The sequence below is a fragment of the Pomacea canaliculata genome, linkage group LG9 (genome assembly GCF_003073045.1).
Source record: "Pomacea canaliculata isolate SZHN2017 linkage group LG9, ASM307304v1, whole genome shotgun sequence".
NCBI lineage: Eukaryota > Metazoa > Mollusca > Gastropoda > Architaenioglossa > Ampullariidae > Pomacea > Pomacea canaliculata.
The window spans coordinates 4,291,707-4,314,412 of record NC_037598.1 but is presented as its reverse complement, the minus strand read 5'-3'; the positions used below and the strand labels follow the sequence as shown (position 1 = coordinate 4,314,412).

The 22,706-nt window shown below is 40.8% G+C and overlaps 1 protein-coding gene across 1 annotated transcript; it reads left to right on the top strand.

Moving 5' to 3' along the window:
• The first annotated feature begins 5,809 nt into the window (after positions 1 to 5,809).
• Positions 5,810 to 19,721, top strand: LOC112572533. Its single transcript, XM_025252256.1, has 10 exons — positions 5,810 to 6,059; positions 9,100 to 9,492; positions 11,021 to 11,143; positions 12,180 to 12,225; positions 12,605 to 12,625; positions 13,020 to 13,043; positions 13,395 to 13,412; positions 16,983 to 17,033; positions 17,856 to 17,873; positions 18,767 to 19,721. Exons 1-10 carry the CDS (start codon positions 5,963 to 5,965, stop codon positions 18,792 to 18,794), a joined length of 819 nt encoding a protein of 272 aa, XP_025108041.1. The 5' UTR covers positions 5,810 to 5,962; the 3' UTR covers positions 18,795 to 19,721.
• The last annotated feature ends 2,985 nt before the right edge of the window (positions 19,722 to 22,706 follow it).

Below are 22,706 nucleotides of genomic sequence, written 5' to 3'. Positions count from 1 at the left end.
TTAAACACAGGTTATTTTTAAATAGAATCGCATTGTCCTCTGTGCAACGGAATGGTTCGGCGAATAGCAATACATCATGTGGGCGACACTGTGTATGGAATCGATGGAGCTTGAATATTAACCGTCGATGTCGTTGACACGGTCAGTGGGAGCACTTAAGTCTGTGTGCATGTGGGTGAGCGAGAGCGTGTGTGTAGGTGTGTGTGTGTAGGTGTGTGTGTGTGATAGAAAAGGGTGCATGCAGTGCGTGCTGTCGTCTGTGTGTGTGTGTGATAGAAAAGGGTGCGTGCAGTGCGTGCTCTCGTCTGTGTGTGTGTGAGGGAATAAGGAGGAGGAAAGATTAAAAAATAAAACACGAAACAGTGAGGTCTGTACAGAGTCACCAGCAGTTTTAAGAGGGGAGGCCACTCGCATGAAGTAACGAGAAACGTTCCACTGCATTAACTCCCTTTAACGAAGCCTGTACTTGTCCACACAAAGCGTTTGTGGGCGACACACTGCAAGCGAACCGAAGCACAAGGCTGGTGAGGAGTGATTCATGGGTGCAGATGTACAGACACAGACTATGTTATCAACAGTCGACAGTTAAATATAATGAGTTCAGCTGTTGGCTTTTTCACCGCCGAGCTAGACCCGAGCAAGCAGCTATGCCTCTCCCCAGTGCGCATGTGCGTATTCAGGTGATGAAGCATACAGGTTGTCTGGAAATCAACGTTTGAGAACCTTTCTTATTCGATATTAATAAAGACCACTTACACAATAAAAAGTGTACTAGACAATTATCTTTGGATTATTTGGACAAAACAAACAAACAAAACAAAAACAGAAGTTTGCATGATGTTTTAATCAATTGCTTTTCCATGTGTCCAACAAAAATAGAAATTCAAGAAACGTATATCAGGACATTTTATTTGTACACAAACAAACAATAGATGGGCCACACATTGTGACCGTAGGATAGGCTACAATCGCCATCGTATCCAATTTTATCCTCCTCACTTTTGCAGTTTTAACCATGTCCTCAGAAATATGTTGGAGCATTGTTATCATGTGAAAGCAGCTTCGCATGTTGTAAATTTGTATTTTTACCGCCCACTCCGCGGGAACCGTCGTTAAAGTGTTCGATTGTTTCTTCTTCCTCTTGCGGACAAATAGGAAGTTTCGTCCCAGGCAGTCCTATTAATATTTTTATTGAACGGGTAGAAATCAATAATGTTGGGAAGATAATGAGCTGATAAATATCTGTGTTACTAGTGTTTCACGAGTGCTATTAAGGTTAAGGTCTGCTTTGGCACTGATCTTGGCGACTGTCCTTCCCTACATGGGTGCAAATAGCAAATCGTGGTTTTCTGCCCAATCATTGTCAAAAAATATGTAGCCATCAGACGCTGACGTGTTGGTTACAAAAGAAAAAGAAGACAAAGCGAAGGTGGTGGCTAAGACCATGACTTAAAAGAAGAGCCAAGCAAGGCGCCTACAATTCTCTAATGCGGGAACTGAGTGCTGAGGATTCAGACTCTTACAGCAACTTTGTGAGAATGGACCCGCAGCACTTTCAGATGCTACTCGCACGTAGAGAGCCGTACATCGCAAAGCAGACAACAAATATGCGCGAGTGCATCTCACCTGGCGAAAGGCTTGCTGTGACGCTGAGATTTCTAGCCACAGGTGAGATTTTTTTTAATCAGTCAGTTTAAAAAAGTGTCTGTATAAGGACTACAAACACTATTACTTTTGGTTAAAATTAAGTCTTCTATTACAAAGAAACCAAGATGCTGTTACAATAATGTTTTAGCTGTATGCAGTACGTGCAAGTCACCCTGCGGAGCCTTTTCAATGTTTCTCACATTTGTGAATAACGACTTGTTTGTGCAGAATGCTTTGTCCTTGATATTTGAATTTAAAGGGTCAGTGTCCTGTGTTGTAATTAGGTGTGTGGCTGAATGCTAGATGAATGCAGGAATGTAAAATTATCCATTGCGCGCAGAGCCCACATTCTGTCCATTACACTCTATGAAAAAAAATCAGACTGGAAGGCATCGAAGCATTGAGCAGACGGATGATAATCCCACACTACATCAGTTCAGACACCAGGAGATTAACATTCGACTCCAGAGTACCTTGGCACTGACAAGTCAACCACGTGCTAATCAACAAAATGAAAATTTACAGCCAACAATTACAGTAAGTCCTTAAAAAAAAAAACAGAGAAGAAATTGAGCAGATGTCAAAATAACTTATTATTTCACAAGTTGTGTGTCTTAACAGCTCTGTTAACAATTTTTACAATTCAAGTTTTCTTTGTTTATCACAGTATCTTTTGTAAAGAACGTAAGGAGTTGTGGATGCCATATTGTGCAGGAGGACTACTCGAAGAGTATGCACCAGTCTCCTAATCGTACATGCATGGCACAACAAATGCATTATAACATCCAACATTTTGACTAAGCGTTCACTTGCCGCCACGCTTACTTCTTTCCCTTATTTCAAAGAATGTTGACTAGTCAGCTACTAAGGTGGAAAAAAAAAGTTCACTGGTGGATTTATGATCTTGAAAAGCTGACTGACCCCTTCGCAGTGAGACAAGGTTGTATGCTGTCGCTGACAATCTTCCTGATCGTCATAGACTGGATCATGAGAAGAACAACCTCTAACAGCAACACGGGCGTTCAGTGGACCTTCGCCAGGCAACTTGAGGATCTCGACTTTGCGGATGACATCAGCCTGTTGTCCCACAAGCAGCAACACGCACAGACAAAGCTCACTCGGCTCGCAGAAGAAGCAGCAATGACTGGCCTGACCATCAACATTGAGAAGACGGAGGTAATTCAGGTCAACAACAAGCAAGAAGCCACACTCCAACTAGGGAATGTATTGCAGAGTCTGACAGCTTTACCTGCCTTGGCAGCATAGTCAGCAAAGATGGAGGTACAGATGAAGATGTAAGAAGCCGAATAAACAAAGCAAGGCTTGCATTTCACACCCTACGACCTATCTGGAACTCCAAGGCATTATTTCTATACACTAAGATGCGCATCTTCAAGGCAAACGTAAAGTAACGTCGACGTGAAGAACGAATAAAGATTATTAAACAACAAAAATTAATTAAAATGTTTAGAATGGGAATTTGTTAGAAACAACATGTCAACACTAAAATGTTTGAGGATGGAGGTGCTGCCTGTGGTTGTTGTAATGTCACAGCTGTAGATGTGTCTGAGTACAGTTGATTGAACCAACACTACACCATCACGTGCCGTAACCTGTTTCTACAAGTTTCTGAGGTTTTTCTTATCACATTTTTCTCCTTCGGACACAGTCTAGTCGACAAGTTGTTTTCCCGTACAACCTAGTCCACAGATTTGTTTTACAGAACAACTCAGTTTAGTTCACATATATTCTTGACGGAATGTCCAGTTCACAATTATATTCTTATAGTACAGTCAGTACACAAATCTTCTGAAATACCTGTAACAAAACAACTTTGTGAGGATGATAGCTCCAAGTACCCGAACAGTCGAAGTAAAATTAAACAGCAAGTTTCAATGTTCTCAAGAAACGTCTGCAGCCGCTCAGTAAAGTGAGATTTTCACAGCATTCTGTGGGTTTAACTTTCAAGCTACAACTACCTTGTCACTGTCCTTTGTCCAGTCCTGTTAAACTGATAGGATTCCCTTTTAAGTGGGATACATTTACCGCTGCCCTTCTCCAACAAGCTACCCAACTTCAGTCCTTGCAATCTTTCTCGCCACTCTTTCTCATCTTACAGACAACTGTCAAGCAACATATTTTGTACAACATTCTAATTTCAGCAAGCTTCCTATCATAGTTTAATTGCATACAGTCTTTTAGGTTATTTGTAAGCCAAAGGCCGAGAATTTTAAATTTTTCTGGATTCCACTGCATCTGTTAATGTGATAAGAACTTAATCAGTGTTTGTTTCACTCCCCAGTCATACTGCACTTGATTTTTTCAGTGTTTAGTATCAATGCGGATATCTTTCCAAATATATCTAAAGTGTTCATAGTTTCTTCAAAAGAGAGTCTATCATCTTCTAAGTTTAGTTCTGTATCATCTGCATGTTGTGTTATTTTACTTTCAGAGTTGTGGAGTTTTATACCTTTTATATATGTGTTTTTCCTGATCATAATAGCTAGAATTTCTGCGCACAAAATGAATGAGAAAAGGTGAGATGGGGTGTCGCTGCCTGCAGGGTCTCTGAGGAGTACTAAATACACTTTCTTCAAAACTTGATTCTTGTTTCCTCTTGTCTTTTTTTCGGAGCCATTGTTTACTATTCTACAGAAGAGGAAAGAAAGAGCACAGCACCAAAAGCACAGTCAAGCCGCGCGGTCGTCCAGCACCAGCTTAATAGGTCTTAATACGTATTATCTCTCATCAACCAACTTCAAATATTCTGTCAACAGAGCATAACAACAAGCTATCCACTCACACTGTATGCAAACAGACGCTCTTTTAGATAATAAAAACTACATCAAAATAAACAAACATTACTATTTGAAAAATAAATTAAGCGTGATACACACACTGAACCGAAAATTTTAAAAAATAAAATAAATTGAAAAATTAATTCAGAAAGTGAAACATTCACGACCATGAGTCACAACAGTACAAAACTACCGGTGTTCAAATCTTAGTCCCCAGTAGTGTCACCGCTGTACACAGCCCTAAGATCAGTGGTTGTCCCTGAACTCAGGTGCAGTGTTTCCTATGAGTAAGTAAGGAACTTCTGGCATGTCCTATCCATCCTTGGGACCCACCCCGACCAGTAAATTCCCCATCCACCACAGACGCCTCTCCACAGCACCTGTTGCCCCTCATTCGACCCATCCTCCCTCTCTACTTGCCGTTTGATGAGCTGATGACTGCTAGTGCGCCCTCAGATGATGAGGTTTTCCTGCAACACATATACTGAGAAACTAGCGTGGTGGTCAACCTACAAGCAGGGAAAAGATGTCCTCCAAATGTCATTCTATAAAACAATTTTCTTAGCATTATTTATTAAAAACCAAAATAAAATAACAGGCCATTTTGCCCCCTCTCCGTGACTGTGCCCTACGTGACTGGCTGTCAATAAAGTATAGGCAGGTGGTTCTCTTGGGTGACTGTGTATGGATATGAATGCAGCCCAGTGTAAACAGATCTCTGTGACTCAACAGGACAACTTGACCATTACTATTAGACGACGAACAATGTAACTACTCATGAAATGTTGAAAGTCTTTGCAAAATGTCACGGTTCACTTTCATCATAGTCTCAAACACTTAGCAACAGAGAGACAACAGGTTTGATTATGATGGTAAGTGTTGACGGCAACACACACATCCATTGTAAATAATAATAATGATGATTGATGATGATTGATTGATGATTGATGATGATTGGTGGTTGATGATGATTGATGATGATGATGATGATGATGATGATGATGATGATGATGATGATGATTTATGTTGGTTGCCACTAGCACAACAAACTACCAGTCACAACTCAGAAGAAGCGCACACCGTCCATGAGGCAGTCATAGTGGAAACAAATGTCTGAGGTGAACTAAATGCGACACCATCACGTCTGCCAAAGTGTGTTTGTCGTCATGTTTATTAGATCTGTGTGAGAACAACATGGCGCAGTGATCTGACATAGTGCAGCGTTCACATCCGCTTGGGTCATCAAGGCCTAGAATGAATTGAAATACAGTAGTTTTGTACCTGACTCAACTCTAATTAGCTTACATTTCTACTGTAACCGTGAAGTGGTCCTCTCTTTTAGCTTATGATTTTGTAGGAATGAATACGTGGACTTATTTGCTGCACTACCAACGGTCACTGCACTTCCGCCGTGCTAACGCTCAGGTCGGCCATTACAGCTGTGGAGCGAGTCTGAACTGTCCTGGCCAACATTCCATCGGCATTGGTCTCAGCCTGTGACAGCCAGTGTCCAACTGATGGCCTGTGTACTCTCCTCAAGCCTTTTCACGCGTGTGTTGGTGATCATCTGCATAGTCAGTGGCGTCATGGCTTCCGAATATGTCATCAAAGACTGTAAACCGATTTTACCTTCTCTTGTGTTTGTATACGTGTACACAATCTGTACAACCTGCTACTCACTCTAACATTTCTTTACCCTCACTGTGCTTTGACTTATAACTTACAACACTGTCTCAGCTTCTTTTTAATAATAATAATGATGATGTTGACTGATCATGAGGTGTTAATCTAACGGTTTAGATCTCATACACGGTCAGACTTTCCGTAGTTAGATTTGGTTACTGAAGTCAATTATTTAGTTGTAACGACTGTAGAAATGATATATTGTTTAGTTTCCTGTATCACTAGATAGCATTGTGTAGCCTGGCCAGGAATATTCACGCACCTAAACTCGGCTATCAACTGACAAGCGGTAGTTGCCTTCTCTTACTAACTGTCAGCACACAGCAAAACTCAAAACACAATAGAAACATCTAGATGTGAGCTCTGTAGTGGTGGGCATGCACCTGTCTGATGTCTGGTGTTTGTGTTTACACTGTCTTCACAACATCAACACATAACCGTCGTAACTGGCGTGTGCAAGGGTCAGGGGAGTGAGAGATATGCGGGTCCTTGAGTATGAGTGTGTGCGTGCATGTGTGTGCATGCGTGCATGTCTTTGTGTGTGTGTGTGTGCGTGCATGTGTGTGCGTACATGTGTGTGTGTGTTATTCTGCGCGCGCGCCATCAACATTGTCGTGAATTATTTGTGGACAGTCGGCATAAAGATGTGACATGCAGGCTGTGGCAAAGTAGTGTAATGGCGGTGTGGGTCTGTGTGACTATGTTCCCCTACTGAGTAAAGTTTTTGCCATATATTCAAGGATGCAACACAGACATGTGTGAATCCTAAAGTCTAAGTCATCCTAGAAGTGGCTTAGCCACAGATATGTCACTACCTTTTATTGTGATTGTTACAGTACGTTTGGTAACCTCCCAGTCATCCGACACGTCACGGGATAGTTAATAAATTAGTCGCGAGCTCTTTGGTTTAGTGTTAGCTTACTAGTCCGGTGGATCTGTGGAAAAAGCACTAAAGACCCAGAACTAACTACAAGCTTTGTACCTCGGCCTTTTCTATAAGTTGGCTGGAATAGATTACGGAAATGAGTTTGCTCCACGTATGCAAAAGAACAATCTTTCCCAGAATTTTGGACAGAAAAAACAAGTTTCATACTAGTCTGTAATTTCATCTAAAGATGGTTTCTGTATAAACAGACCTGAGCTCAAGAAGGACATGCCCAGACGTGAGTCTCATTACATCGAGGCAACCAACAGAGAGGAGGGAATAGGATCAAGCTCACATGATTTGGGGTCCTACTCAGACAAATAAAGACAAAACTAACTCAGTGTAACAGTTGTATTGTATTATAAAATAACTTTGTAAACGCAGTGTAAAGTTTAGGTTAAATGGCAGCCAAGACAGTTTCAACTTAACTTCTGAAAACCATTTTTTTAAATTTCAAGTAATTTAGAAACACTCACCCACACACACACTCACCCACCAACACACACACCACCACACCCCAACCTACAGACACTAACACACACACACCAACACCCACACATACATCCCCACCCCCACCCCCCACACACACAAACACACACACACACCAACACACCCCAGCACCCACACACACACCCCCACCAACACTTACACACAAACACACACCAACACCCCCACACACACTAAAACTCACACACACACACTACACACCCACACACACACACACAGTTTGTTGTTCAGTTTGCCTATTCTTCTCTCACCGTTGGTTGGTTGCTTTTTTTAGTAGGAAAGTGCTTCTAACTTGCGGCGATTTCGCACTATGGTTGGAGAAAACCCCCGACGCCCAACCCTGGGAACAACGTGTCAAATAGAGTGAACCGAGACGAGATCTGAACCCTGAGCCACTGACTGCAGTGGTACCAAGCGAGTGTTCTAACTACCGGGCGCCCCTTGTCTCACCGCTGTCTGTTATCTATTCTATTATCTGTTATCATGACTGGTCTGCGCAGAGAGTGCGGTTTATCTTGGTGTTGATGCTGCGCCTTATAAATTAGCCTTTATTACAATAATATCTGCTATCTTGCCAGGACGGTTACCGCCATAGTGTTTGTAGTGTCTACGAACTTCTAACTAATGACAGTAAGCCCTTACTAATGTAAGAACTGCTAGAGACACCTTTTGTAAGGCTCCTTGCTGCTAGAGTGGTCCACCTGTCATCGCCAGCTTGACAACAATGATGTAAGGACCATGCACACTTACTAAACACTTACACAGTGGACAGGACAGCTCGGTGACTCGATGAAACAACAGGCATCATAACAATAACATTGGGTAGGACAAACTTATGATGGCTTGATAATGTCACTTCAGGAAGTGGCGCCCTCACACCAACTCACATGTACAGCCTTTTTGTCTGCTTTTGTGCCAGTTACTTTTGGGTTCAACCACAGATCCACCCGACTATCGACTGATTGAGATCTCGATATCGATGAAAATATTGCTTGCCCGGGTATTTCTTGCCGTCCGGTGGGAACTTGCACGTCACGTGCCCCGAAAGTTTGAAATTTTAAAAGCATGGTCAGATTCGAACAGAGAAAATTGATTTCTTTCAAAAATTTTGGCCTCCTTTGTCAGATGTAGCCTAAATATCCAATAGAATGCTACGTTTACTGAAACCCTCAATATGTTGCAAGTGAATAAAGTCAGTTAACTACCATTTCTACGATAGCAACATGAAAATGAAAAACGTTGCAGACGATATTGTGATTTAAACTCACGTGACTCCTATAACGTGCGAACGAATAAACCTCCTCCAAAAACTAGAGCAAGTAAACAGCAAATAAAGAGTCGGCCACCTCAATACACACATACAGTGTTGACAAGACTTGTGTGTTTGATATTAGGCCAAGTGTTAGAAATTGTGTTAGTACCTACTAACAAGTAATTACGTAGTACATTATGTTTGCACATCTTATTCCTTTCTTGTCAATTTTGAAATCCACAAGAGAAACTGTTGATGATGATTATTGTTTATCTTATTTTTTTCAGATTTTTATCCCGAGAACTTTACATTTGACTGTGATAACTATTACGTAAGCGAGACACTTCAAAAACGGTCGTGTACTATAGACTTCAGGTTATTTCAACACTATAAATGCATCAACCACAGGTTTTTCCGATTTATTAAAAATAGAGATAAAGATGATCAGGTTTGCCTTCTCTTTCCTAGAGAAGACATAGCTCAATGTGAGAAGGTACAGCCAAGTAAACATGGCGACATTCAATGTAAATCCAGTAATCAAATAGTAACATATACTTGCTATTTCAACACAAGTGAAGAATACAGAGGGCAACAAATCGATTGTATAGCATCATGCAGAGTGAACATTAGCGACACGGGTTATAGATATTTCAGTACCAACGCAACATGTCCATTATACGGTAAGTTGCTATACTATTTTGCAGAGAAGACTCTCTCACACACTAACTCACTCACTCACCTCACTCTTCCCCTTTGTGTGCGAGATCACTGCATTCCTTGTCTGTCGTCAGTAAATGTTGGAGACCAGACACAGACACGACTGTCAGCGACTGTCAGACACTGTACATCGTATGTCATGGCAGCACCTGTCGACACTGCGTTGTCTCTGATTATCACAGTTCAGCTAATATTCTGGAGAATTGAGATGATTGATATTATAGACACGGGACTAGGTCTATGACTGATATTATAGACACGTGACTAGGTCTATGATTGATATTATATATAGACACGTGACTAGGTCTATGATTGATATTATATAGACACGTGACTAGGTCTATGATTGATATTATATAAACAAGGGACGTGGTATAAGATTGGTACTCAGTATTAAGTTGTCTTGAACTTTCACAGTTTTGATGGATGAAGAGCTAGAGGTAAAGTTACATACACAGCTTTAGTACGATGAAAAGCTACTAATCGAGATTAGACATGTAGAAATAAGGTAGAGACATGTAGAAATAAGGTAGAGGCATGTAGAACTAAGGAAGAGACCTGTAGAAATAAGGTAGAGACATGTAGAAATAAGGTAGAGGCATGTAGAACTAAGGAAGAGACCTGTAGAAATAAGGTAGAGACATGTAGAAATAAGGTAGAGGCATGTAGAAATGAGGTAGATACATGTAGAAATAAGGTAGAGGCATGTAGCAATAAGGTAGAGACATGTAGAAATAAGGTAGAGGCATGTAGAAATAAGGTAGTGACATGTACAAATAAGGTAGAGACATGTAGAAATAAGGTAGAGGCATGTAGAAATGAGGTAGATACATGCAGAAATAAGGTATGTAGCAATAAGGTAGAGACATGTAGAAATAAGGTAGAGGCATGTAGAAATAAGGTAGTGACATGTAGAAATGAGGTAGAGGCATGGTGAACTAAGGAAGAGGCCTGTAGAAATAATGTAGAGTCATTCAGGTTTACTACGTTGAAATGCTAGAGGGAAGGTTGCGCACTGTCTTTTGCGAGAGTGAGAAGCGAAAAGCAAGACTGACATACAGTTGAAAGGTCATGTAATGACTGACTACAATCAGACAATTAGCACACGCTCGTTGACTGGCTACATGGTGAAAAGGCTCAAGTCTTAGCTGCTGTTTGGCGACAAAAAACAGACGACAAGTACAGTCGGTTGTGTTACCTTAGAATTGGTAGATACTATTGTGTTTTTACTAAGGTGTAGGCCAGAGGTATAAAAGTGTTGTTTGTAATCAATTGAAACATTCTTTTGAGATTAAGATTTTGTAAATGGAAAAGAGAGAATAATACACGTTAATATGCAGAAAGTAAAAGTGTAACAAATGTTTAATGCTGTTGACTATTAGATATCACTATTGCTAGAATGAACATCTGTCAGAAATCATTTTCTCGATCAAAATGTAAGTGTCCGGAATATCAGCTAATGAAGTTTATTATTAATCTCAATCTTCAAAGCTGGAGTACCTACCTTAGAACCACCTACCACCGCTGCACCAACAACTACCGCAGCACCACCAGAGAAAGAATTCCCCATATGGGCGGCGGTCGTCATTGCACTTGGCATTGGCGGTTTGATTGGTGAGTAATACCATGTCTCTGTTAAATAATGCGTCAACATCACAGGGCACGTGCTGGTTCTGCAATATGTGTGTGTCTTCTTTTCATAATTGAAGGAAGTAATTAAGATGAGACCCTGAGGAAAGAGTATCCACCGCCAGTCAGTTGCTTCTTGTCTCAGTTTTTAAAATGGAGATGGATGCCATTGAATGTTAGCTCCAACGAACGAACGCTCGTACGCACGCACTCCTCGGAGACAACAGAAGGATGAGTGTACGGGCTTACAATGCTCACCACGTGCCTGTCTTAAGTAAGGGTGAGCAGGTCCTACATGGAATGACCAGTCCTGCTAGTTGCTCCTCTGTTCACATCAGGGTCGACCTCTCCATACGCAACCTATGGATCTGATCGCAGGAAGCAGCAGCGAACTGTAAGACCTTACAAGCGGACTGACAGACACGTGTAGAAAACATCAGACCAGCACTGGCAAGACAATGCCGTGGTCAACGGCAAAGACAAAGTAGAAAGTGATCTGTAAAACGACTACATTAAAACAGCAGAAGAAATGTGAATATTAATGATAAATAAAGTTAGACAGAAACCGAATAACTAAAATAATATAGAAAAGGTAGAATAATCTACCATTGTCTCAAGAGTGGCAAACATCGAAACTTGAACTGAATGTTTTACAATGTCTGTATGTCAAATGATATAGATGTATCGCTCACAGGCTGAGCCAATAGTGTAGACACGGATCTACATCAAGAGTTTGTAAGTCCTTGTCTTTAGGTAAGCATCAGTAAAAGAGAGGTAAACAAAATCCACACAACAGCCAATCGGACCCTCAAGTCACACAAAAGTGTAGAACACTTAGAGTGTCCCTCCCCCCACGCTAATGAAGGTTAACAGGACATGTTGTTGCTGCTGCTCATGATGATAATGATGAAGGTGTGAATATTCAAGCTAGCTTGATGATAAAACTTAACAAGAAACTGTGAATCTGAGAACAAAAGTGCCTCAATCTATCAATCATATTTTAAACTTTGGTATCTTGCAGCATTGTTGCTGTTCCTAGTGTGGAGAAAACGTCGGCAGGCCCAACGGTAAATATTTTTGTGATAACTTATCAGTCAGAAAAAAGAGAGAGTGATTTAGATATGTGTAAATAAATTATTACTTTTGTTGAAACATCTGATTATTCTTGAGGAGAACGATGTTCTGAGATGAAGAAAGAAAGATAATTAAATTTGATGAATTTACAAACATTGGGGACATGGGTCAAGACACTCGAGCTCGCCATTTCTCGCAAACACGTCCTCAGGTGTTTCGCATGCTTTCTTCCACACAAACACAAACTAAGCCTGGTTCCGCTCCCAAGCTAAACTGTAGGAATTACTTTTACAGCTTTTAGCAGTTATTACATAAATATCTCCCTTACATAAATATCATTGTCTAAACTTGGCTTACCTTTTCCTACTGCAGTCTCGCACAAGATGCAGAAGGGTAAGTAAATGCTTTCTGAATATCTTAAACAGTTTATGACCACAGACAGACATGCCAACACACTTGATAGTACAGAAGAATTGTAGGACTAATATACCGGACTGACAAAGTGGCAGAGCCAGTGTTACAGAAATGATTTCCCTGGCGACTTAATGTCTTCAGACACTTTTGTCCCATTCCTGAGAGAGTTGTAAAACTTCTAAAATGATTTTCCAACAATAAGACACACTTTTTAATCATATTCATTAACGTTCTGTGACAATGCTTTTACTTTATAACACTACAGAGTATTTAAAGAAATCTTGTCTTACTCCTGGTAAAATGCTTGTAAAGTGACCTGAATATACAAGGCAGATATTATTGTCTAAACCTGACATTAATTTTCCTACTGCAGAGGAAATGCCGAAAATCCAGAGGGGTAAGTAAATATTTACTGTATACATTGAACAGTTTATCTTCTGATATCAGACAAACATGCTTACAAACATGACAGTAGAGAAGTGTTGGAGGACTAATCCACTAAGGTAACAAAGCAACAGAAAGAATACTCCTTGTGTAGGAGAACTGATAATCACTGGCGATTTGATATTTATATGTAAAGATATTATTTTCACACTTCTCAGTTTCTGTGACAGTGCTTTACCTTAAAATGAAATAAATTATCTGCGTATGTTAATCGAGTATCATTTCTTGTAAAATGCTTCGGAAATTACCTTAAGTTAGAATATTGACAATATTGTCTTAACTTGGGATTCCTTTCTTACTGCAGAGAAGAAGCTGAAGGAGGGTAAGTAAATATTGTATACCTTCAACAGTGTACTACATTTTCTGACGACAGATTGAAGTGCTAACAAACTTGAAAGTAGAGAAGAATTGTAGGACTAATACTGTAATACACCTTCCTAACAAAACGACAGTGTAGGAGAAATATAGTTTACCGGTGACTTGATATTTGTGACCCTCCACGACGAAATGAGTCTTAATTAACTCAATCGCTACGGGTTGGGGGGGGTGGTGGGTTTCAACCGTGTGCGGACGTTTTGCCGACCGGCGTTTCGCCGCATTATGTCACACACACACACAGAGAGAGAGACAGAGAGAGACAGAGACAGAGAGAGAGAGAGAGCTTCTCAAAGAATGAAAGTAACTACTAGATTACACAATAATTCTTTATTTCAAACAAATTTTACACACAGACTTCACAGACAGTTCACTTTGATTGTCACAGATTATGCGCAACAGCTTTGAGAAAAAACATTGATACAATGGCGAGAGAAATGTGTGAGCTAACGGTTCACATGAGGAGGGATAGTGAGAGAGAGTTCACTGATACATTGATACAATGGCGAGAGAAATGTGTGAGCTAAGGGGCGTCCCACACTTGACTTCGGCTAAAGGTCCCGTGTGAAATGCCGAAATGAAGTGCCCCGCGCCGAAACGTCCGGCGGCGAAACGTCCGTCGGTGAAACGTCCGTGTACCGGTTCAACGAGGTCAAATTCCCCTCGTCCGCACGGAAATTCACCAATTTCAAAAAATCATAAAAAAATAACTGTAAGAGTTAAAAAAAAATTAAAATAATAATAATAAGAGGTCAAACTGCGTGAAACAAAAATGTTGACATCTGAATCCTGCATGAACAGTCACTTATTAGGTATTCCAAAGAAAATTAGGTAGGTGTAATAGAATTTTTTACAAAAGACAAACATATGAGAAAATTCTAAGAAAATTATATCTTTCGTTAGTCGGGTGCGTCGTCTAATCCTTTACCTCGCGTTGTGATCTTTCTTACCTATCCTTATCCACTACGCACCCGAACTCAGCCGACCTTGGAGTCCACAAAAGACCCAGTGCTTTACTTTCTCTCAGACTAAAGTGTCTTTTCTTCGGTGCATCAACTCCGCCGGACCTTCACGTGTGTTCTTTCTCTGCTGCTGTGTCACGACTACTACATGGACAATACACAGAACTCACTCACGCAAGTGATACGCAGTCACACAACGGAGACCTACGTACGACACACTAGCACTCTTTCGCACTGACACGCTCACACAGGTATTTCAGATTTTGTTACATTATTTACACATACGACCACTGTATCTATCTTAACCTACCTACCAAGCCTGTCAAACCTAGCACCTAACTTCCTGGGGTGGGGAAAAGAGAGACTGAGTGGCACCAGCTGCTATTTGCAGCGGACCAGAGCGCCTTGCGGTACTAAGGTACTTCTCGCGAACTCAGTCTCAAAGCTTTACTTACTGCTATACCAGCAGGACCAGTTTCTGTGCCGAGAAAAAGGTGCGAGCGCTTCTTCTCGCCCGCTGTTTGTACAGGACACATTGGGCACTACGTCACCCGCTGTTGCTGTCCGTCTCGCGCGACCACGCGTGGGGTGGGAGGGGATGCGGCGTGGAGGGACTATTTTCTTCAGAAAGGTTGTTTTGTGACAGTTTTGTGCTCGAGGCCCCCAAAGGCGATAGGCGTCAATTTTGTGCAGTTTGACTTTTCTTTAAAAATGGATTCCTTGGTTATTAAACTATCAGGAAAATACACTGCTATGGTAAAATAAAAGTTAAAAATCGACTTAAAATACGTTTTAATCGAGGTACCCTACTGCAGTCAGTACCGATTTCAGACGAAATTCAAACGCTGTTTCGAGACTGTTTCCCTGTTATTAACCCCATCGTGTTACACCTTGCCAGAAAGACCGGAGTCTTTCTGTTGAACTTATTTAAAGAACGATTCAAATATTAACCGGTCAAAAGATTGGTCTGCACAAGTTTAAGAGTAAACAAACCCGGTCGGCGTCACGACCAACATTCGGACCTGCGCATTCTTTCCAATAACAAAATACGAGATCACTTCAGGATGAGACGTCCACGTAGTTATTATACACGAAAACTTCAAAAATACATAGCAATACATGAAACTTGCAAATAAAGCAGTTTAAACCATACACTTCCCCTCGTACACAACGATATCAGCGTGACAATAGCATACACCAAATATTATTAGACGCAGATACTAAGACCGCACGCAGGCTGGTCTACGGCAGTTTCCACAACTACAGACTTAAATCCACAAAGACTACCTACACACGTCGATTTGAAGGCATTCGTAATGATAAGTCTTATAGAGCACTTTTGTAAGCCACAAGAAAAGTCCACGTGCTCATGAATATTCAGCAACACACTCACACAAAAGTCCTACAAATCCGTGTCAACCATCTTACTGTACCTCTATCGATGACGGTGAAGAGTTACAATGGGGGTACGAAACCTTCCCCCCTACCCCTTCTCTACTGGTGGAACTTAAAAAAAGAAAAGTCTGACTTTGCGTTATGCCGACACCAGCAGAAAATCGTCGGTGTCCTCGACACTCCACTCGCTGGACGGATGAGAAGATAGCGGCGGCCCTCCCCGTAGTCGGTGGGTTGTCGTCACTGACAGGTACGAGGGTTGCTCAACACTCTCCGAGGCTTGGATGGGATGCTTTCCGCCTTATCGCCGGCTCTGGTTGCTCTTTCCCACGAACCTCTCGTCAGCTCGGCGATATCCACCGCTCGCAGTAGCAGAATCGGCGTGGAACCTTCAGCAAACCTACGTCAGCTGCTAACCACAGCAGCAGCAGCAGTTCTACTGAGGTAGCAGTCCCAAACACAGCAGCAGCAGCGGCTCCGCAGCAAAAGCAGCAACAGCGAGTCAGTGACATAAATTCACTGAAATCCACAAAATCCACAAATAACAGCCGACGCTTGATCGATAGCCCCTCGGTAGCTCGATAGATCGATCCTCGTTGGCCGCTACGGTCACCCCAGTCACACTAGACCAGGTGTGAGCACTGCCCGAGCCGCACGTGAAATACACGTGGTGTCCAGAATTCACAATGTTTACACGATGTTTACATGGCAGAGGCTACGCCATCCCCGCCCCCTCCACCCCCTTACCGTCACAGTCGGCCATCTTGACCCTAACCTTTGAACCCGCTTTTCTCAAAATGGCCGCCACACTTCAAACCTTCATGACTCACTCAGTTTTAGGGCTAGAGGAACAACGTTGGTATGAAAAGAAAGTTCAGAACCTGTACTTTTTAAAATATGCAATAGTCTAATCTCAAATTTCCGACTTAAGACTCATTTCGTCGTGGAGGGTCACATTTACTGTATACTTATATGGCATTTATATTTCAAGACATCTGTTCACACTTCTTAGTTTACGTGACAATGCTTTTACATTAAAGTGGAATACATTATCTGCGTATGGAAAGCTAATATCATTTCTTGTAAAATGCTTCTGAAATTACTTTCATTTACCATATTGATAACATTGTCTTAACTTGCGATTTCTTTTCCTACTGCAGAGACAATGACGCAGAAGAGGAGGAAGCCACAAATGCCGAAAGCGCCGAAAAGTAAGTAATTAGTGTAAATCTTGAATAGTTTATGACATCGTCTGACGACAGATCCAACTGCTAACAAAGTTAAAGGTAGAGAAGAATGGTAGGACTAATACAACTTCCTAAGAAAAGACAGAAAGACAGTGTGAGAGAAATGTAGTTCACTGGCGACTTTATTGCTAGTACGTGTAAGACAGGACACACCTGTCAAGGGAAGCTGCTGAAGACAAAGCACATTATTTAGTTGGAAAGTAGCGACATTAACGCTCCCTGTGACAATGGAGCACAGTTTTGATGATCTCAAGAAAATTTATTCAAAGTAAAGTTTGCTTTTAAAAATGTCAGGTGCCCGCAAAACTGAGGTACGAGTATAGATAAGGAAACAAATAAAGCTTCCCATGTCACAGACCATCATAACCCGTCGTCACCATTTCCTAATCCTACCCTCTGGTTGCCAATAGAAACAACTAGTCTCCAAGAAGAAATCTTTCCCCAAGTCTTTTAATCAGTTGCGATGCCACTGAGTGGTTGAGTGTGAGTGTGAGTGTCGTTGTGTGGCTGACTGTTTGACTTTTTTATTTTATCTTTTTAATATATTATTTATGAGAGCTTCCAAGAAAGAGAAATGTCCGTCTTTGTTAAGGAGAGAAACAAAAAATAGAGATGCGTTGTGCTGTTCTTACAGTTTTATCGGAGCTGTCGTAAATTTAAATACCTATTAAAATGTACATCAACTGTGCTGTTCTCTTCTCTTCATGAGAAGCTAAGGCATTTTACTTCATATTTCAACGTTTATGTTTTTGAAGAAAGCGCGAATGTTTATATCTGCTGTTGCAGGTCAGAAGACGCAGAGGGGTAAGTGGACATTACTAGTCAGAAAATATGACTTTCAAACCGACATGTATTTGAAAACAGAGAGATGGAGGGACTGACAGAAGGGTAAAGAGATGGAGGGTCAAACGTCTACATGACCATTTCATGATGTCCATTGGACTGACAGACGGAAAGGCGCACCAAAGACTCGATATCATGTATTTGGGCTTAGCAAACAGATGTGTATACAGAGACAGGGGATATGTCTGGTAGATGTGTATGGAGACACAGAGACACTATCTTACAGAACTGTCTTGTTTTAAATGCAGACTTTTTTAAAAACCTCATCGCAAACGTCTAAAAGTTGGGTAGCTGCTTAAAAGTTTGTGAGTTACAAACCAACGAAGTAGGTTCCCGTGTAGAAGACAACAAAATCCAGGAAAACAAGACACGTTGTCAATTGAAGGCAACATTTGATGTTTTCACTTTCGACTTTACCTGTGCTGCACTGTTTTTACCTTTCTTGTCCTTCTAAGAAATAATTACAATTTAGGTATAATTTATACCTTAGAGCAGTGGTTCTCAAAGTGTGGTCCGCGGACATAGGTCAGGTGGTCCGCGACTGACAGTCGTCATATGTCAGCAAAGTGATGTTTAAAGTGATGCATTCCTCGCAGTAACATTTTAATTACAAATAACGAGGTCTTTTTGTGTCAACTTATTACTATACTACTGTCACAGAAGGACATTTAGCTTTGAATTGTAATGAAACAAATGCGGAAATTTAAATTTGAAATTCATAGTACAGACTGATTTTTAGGCCTTGGTGGTCCGCCATATTTTTTACTTAAGTAAAGTGGTCCGCGGTCCGAAATACTTTGAGAACCACTGCCTTAGAGAACTACTTGAAACCCTGAATTTATTCTTTCCTGCAGTGGAGAAGAAGCGCCAGAGGAGCAGTAAAGAACCGGATTTATAACAAAACATCGCAAAAAAACGCTGTGACCAGAAGTGAGGGAGCAACTCCATCAGCAAACGAACAGAACTTTCATAATTACTGATTTGTTTACACGTACACTTGATTACGAGTTACCAGCATGTCGTAAGAGGATGATAGCACAGGCAACAACAAAATCTAGTATTTAAACATCAAAGGGTATGTCAGCGATGTCTTTATTGTTTATCTTGGTCTCAGTGAAAACATCTGTATTGTTTAGCTAATGCTCCATGATAACATCTGTATTGTTTAGCTAATGCTCCATGATAACATCTGTATTGTTTAGCTAATGCTCCATGATAACATCTGCATTGTTTAACTACATCTCAATGCTAAAGTCTGTATAGTTTAACTCGATCTTAGTGGTGGAGAGCGTAGTCTGTTATTGTAATACATCAATGCCGCAATTAGTGTCAAAGCATCACTAAACTTTAAAAAATGTGACAAGTAAACCTGGATGCGGATGAAAGAAAGTTTTTTTACATAGGGTTGTAAGCAAAACAAAGTAATCCGCAAAAGAATGCCTTTTTTTTAAATTGTGATATGCGTCAAAAATCTACAACCGTACCGCTCTGGCTGTAATCATAGGGAGGGAAACATAACTCCTCTAGAAAGGTGAGACAATATTCTCACTACTGTACCTGTGTATCAGTTGTTCTGTTATACTAATACACTCCTATTTCAGAGATACTTGTATAACTTAAGGTTATACTAACATATTTATTAACTAAAGGTACACTGTATACACATTCCTGGCTTATATAGTCATACACTATATTGTTGATCAACTCCTGTTATGCAATTTACAAATGACTTCTGTATACCACATGGCGCAGGCCAGTGTCAGAGAGCTCAAGAGTCTTTGATATTAAAGTATACAGAAAGTCCACAAATATTCTCAGTGTCATTGATGACTTTCCACAAACGTGTTGCCAGCAGGTGTAGTAGTGTTCAACCAGTAGCACCACGTGACCACCAAGACAAACGTTCTCAAACAGAACACACGTGTGCACTCAGAACACATTATCTTCATAACACGCTTCTCGTATAAGATTCAGGTGTTAAAGGCCAACACCACACTGAGCGACAATCGCTTGAAATAAAGCACAGATATTACAAAACACAGTCCGGGGGATGAGGCTCGTGAACTCCCAGGGTTCAGATCCCGTCTCGCGACACGCTCTGTATGTGTCACCTGTCCGCGGGACTGGCGTCGGGAGATAGCTCCGGGTCTTCTGATTTCCTCATCCCTTCCTGTCCCTCTCTCTAGTTTGAAATTGCCTCAAGGTGGAAGCACTTTCCTGTTGAATGGGGTACTCAAGGCTTGTGAAACGGTCAAACGTTTCAAGAATTTATTTAGTTACATTTACAGAGCACGAGAGCAATACAAGAGAATACAAGAGAGGATTCGTTTCTCACTTAATTACCCCTTACTTCTCACTTAATTACGATGAGTGTAGCAAGGACTATTACAAGCGATGACATAAACATATTGTAAGATCTTGAAGTGAAATAATACCATAGTCTTACCGACAGGACCCTTCAGATAGTTGTTTTGCGTCTTTCCTGTCTGACTACAGTTTCAGCAGAGTGGTTAGCACTTTAGTCGGGAGAAAGCGAACACACTTAACACTTATGCGCTCCTAAACTAATTCTCTCTCAAATATCTGTTTAATATATTTGACATTAATATTTCAATTCTTTAAAATTTCTCGCTTTTGCTCTTGTGTGTATGTGCGTGTGTGTGTGTGTGAGAGAGAGAGAGAGAAGGGGAGAGGGAGAGATAAAGAGGGAGTAGGAAGCAGAAGAGAATAGAACTAAAACTGAACTGTACTCAGTTACAGTACCTATATTCAGAAAAAAATACTTTTTGTTTTAAGAAATTTAAAGTTAAATACTTTTACTTTGAATAACTTGAAAACATTATGAAGACATATTCTCATTCTATTCCTGAGGACAGTTAAAAGTATATACTACATAGGATACAGGTGTCAAGACTGGTTCAAGTTAGTTCAGTAGTATAATTAAACTTCAATCTGAAGCTAGGTTTTTGTTTAGGGTTACGTTTAGAAAGAGACTACGGCATGGCATCGTGAGCTTTACACTCACCACCGGCCTAAACACATGGCTCATCAAGCAGACATAACAAACACACACATGGAACAGTAATCGCTGAATAACTAACGAACTTTGCGATCAGCAATAGGATTGATAAATTTGATTTTATTTCATCCAGCTGTACATGAAGGTGGGAAGGAGGTATCGGCCCTATTTCTAATGCTGTTGGTGCATTAAGGTGGTCATCAATCACCTGTCAATCACTCAAGATCAAACGCTCTTCATTGAAGTCAATCTACTTCGTCTCTATGATGTCAAAGAAATGTCATTGATTGATTAACCAGAGACTTAACGGATCATTCCACTTGTTTTACAAGCTTACATTGTATCCTCATGTCACTTAAACGATCTGTTTCTACATTACCAGTAGGTAAAGCCATGATAAATAAAAGGTAGTTGACAGAGCAGGTACCACACTCACAGCACACACAAGTGATGAATGCTGGGGGTCTCCATGTTCTTTCAAGTCTTTACTGAGCACATTAAAAGTGTTTTACCTACAAAGTTGAGCTTCCTTGGAAAAAGGTTTGCTGCTAAACAGACTGAAGAAACTGCAAGAAATCCTCGGTTGCCTCGGGTGACACACCCAGCAGTGTGAGGACTGGTGTACTGCTGGCTTCGTGTCGCCAACAAACTGTAAGTGAAGCAGTCAACGATTACAAATGAGATGATAGAATTGCAACTTTGTGTTGACTAACAGAACTGTGAGAGGCGTGTGTTTTTCATACATAGATGATAAGAGTTGAGATGAAGAGTTATTTGACTAAGTGTGATTGATGTAGGAAGTGCCCCGGAGAGAAACATTGTATACATCGTTAGCTGTGTGTCGCCGATAGAGTATTGTGTACAGGTGAGCTATTATTTATGCATGTGTTTTGTAATCGGTAAATCCTGAGCCATCCCAGCAACTTATTAACATCTTGTGGACAGCCTCAGGCAATCGTTGTTTTGTGTGTTGAAAGAGCGCGTACGGACCTCGTGTGTGTGTTACTCGTGTGTGTGTGTGTCGGCGTCCGTGACATATGGTATCAAGAATGTGTAAGGGGAGGGTGAAAAAAAAATCTTGAATCTTGTTTGGTTTTTTGTTTTGCTTGTTATATCGTTATCTGCATCAGAAAACTCAACACAGAAAAAAAAATCCTAGTGGAATACATAAGGGCCTTCAAATATTATGCACTTTTAACCTCCAGATTTCTTATCCCCCACACGTGTATACAGGTTATCAGTTTTTGCTTGTTAAACGAATAGTTAAGCTGTTTAATAAATATGATCACATTTTGTATGTTGATTATAAGTTGGTAATGTCTTTTTGCTATATAAAGGCTATAGTCGTTTTAAACATTTTAAAGATTATTGTGTATGTTTATGTCATGAAATGCTATTGTGTGTCCTCAGTAGATTATCCACGTGATATGTCACACATGTCTCCAGGCTGCTACATCGTTCAGTCTCTAAGTTCCCATCCACCAGCTTTATTTGAATCCCGGCTGTTCCGACACAAACCTTATAAACATTGACAATGACACATCACTTACTGGAGTGTTAATAAAATCCACGACAAAATGGGAACAGAAAGGTCCCTCCTGTAGGTGTAGCTTCTGTGAGAAATCGAGCTTACAACGCAAACGCACGGGAGGTAACTGCATCGTCAAGTCACAAGCATTAATCTCCCTTGATTTATCTTTCAGTAATAGTTTAATTTACAGAGATAAAATAAACCTATTCACTCTATCGTTTTCGCTAAACGCTCATTTTCGTGA

Coding starts and splice junctions, on each gene's coding strand:
- LOC112572533 (XM_025252256.1), top strand. CDS start 5,963: ATGGCCTGTGTACTCTCCTCAAGCCTTTTCACGCGTGTGTTGGTGATC. Junction 6,060..9,099: donor CGAATATGTCATCAAAGACT/GTAAACCGATTT, acceptor TATTTTTTTCAG/ATTTTTATCCCGAGAACTTT. Junction 12,626..13,019: donor CTCGCACAAGATGCAGAAGG/GTAAGTAAATGC, acceptor TTCCTACTGCAG/AGGAAATGCCGAAAATCCAG.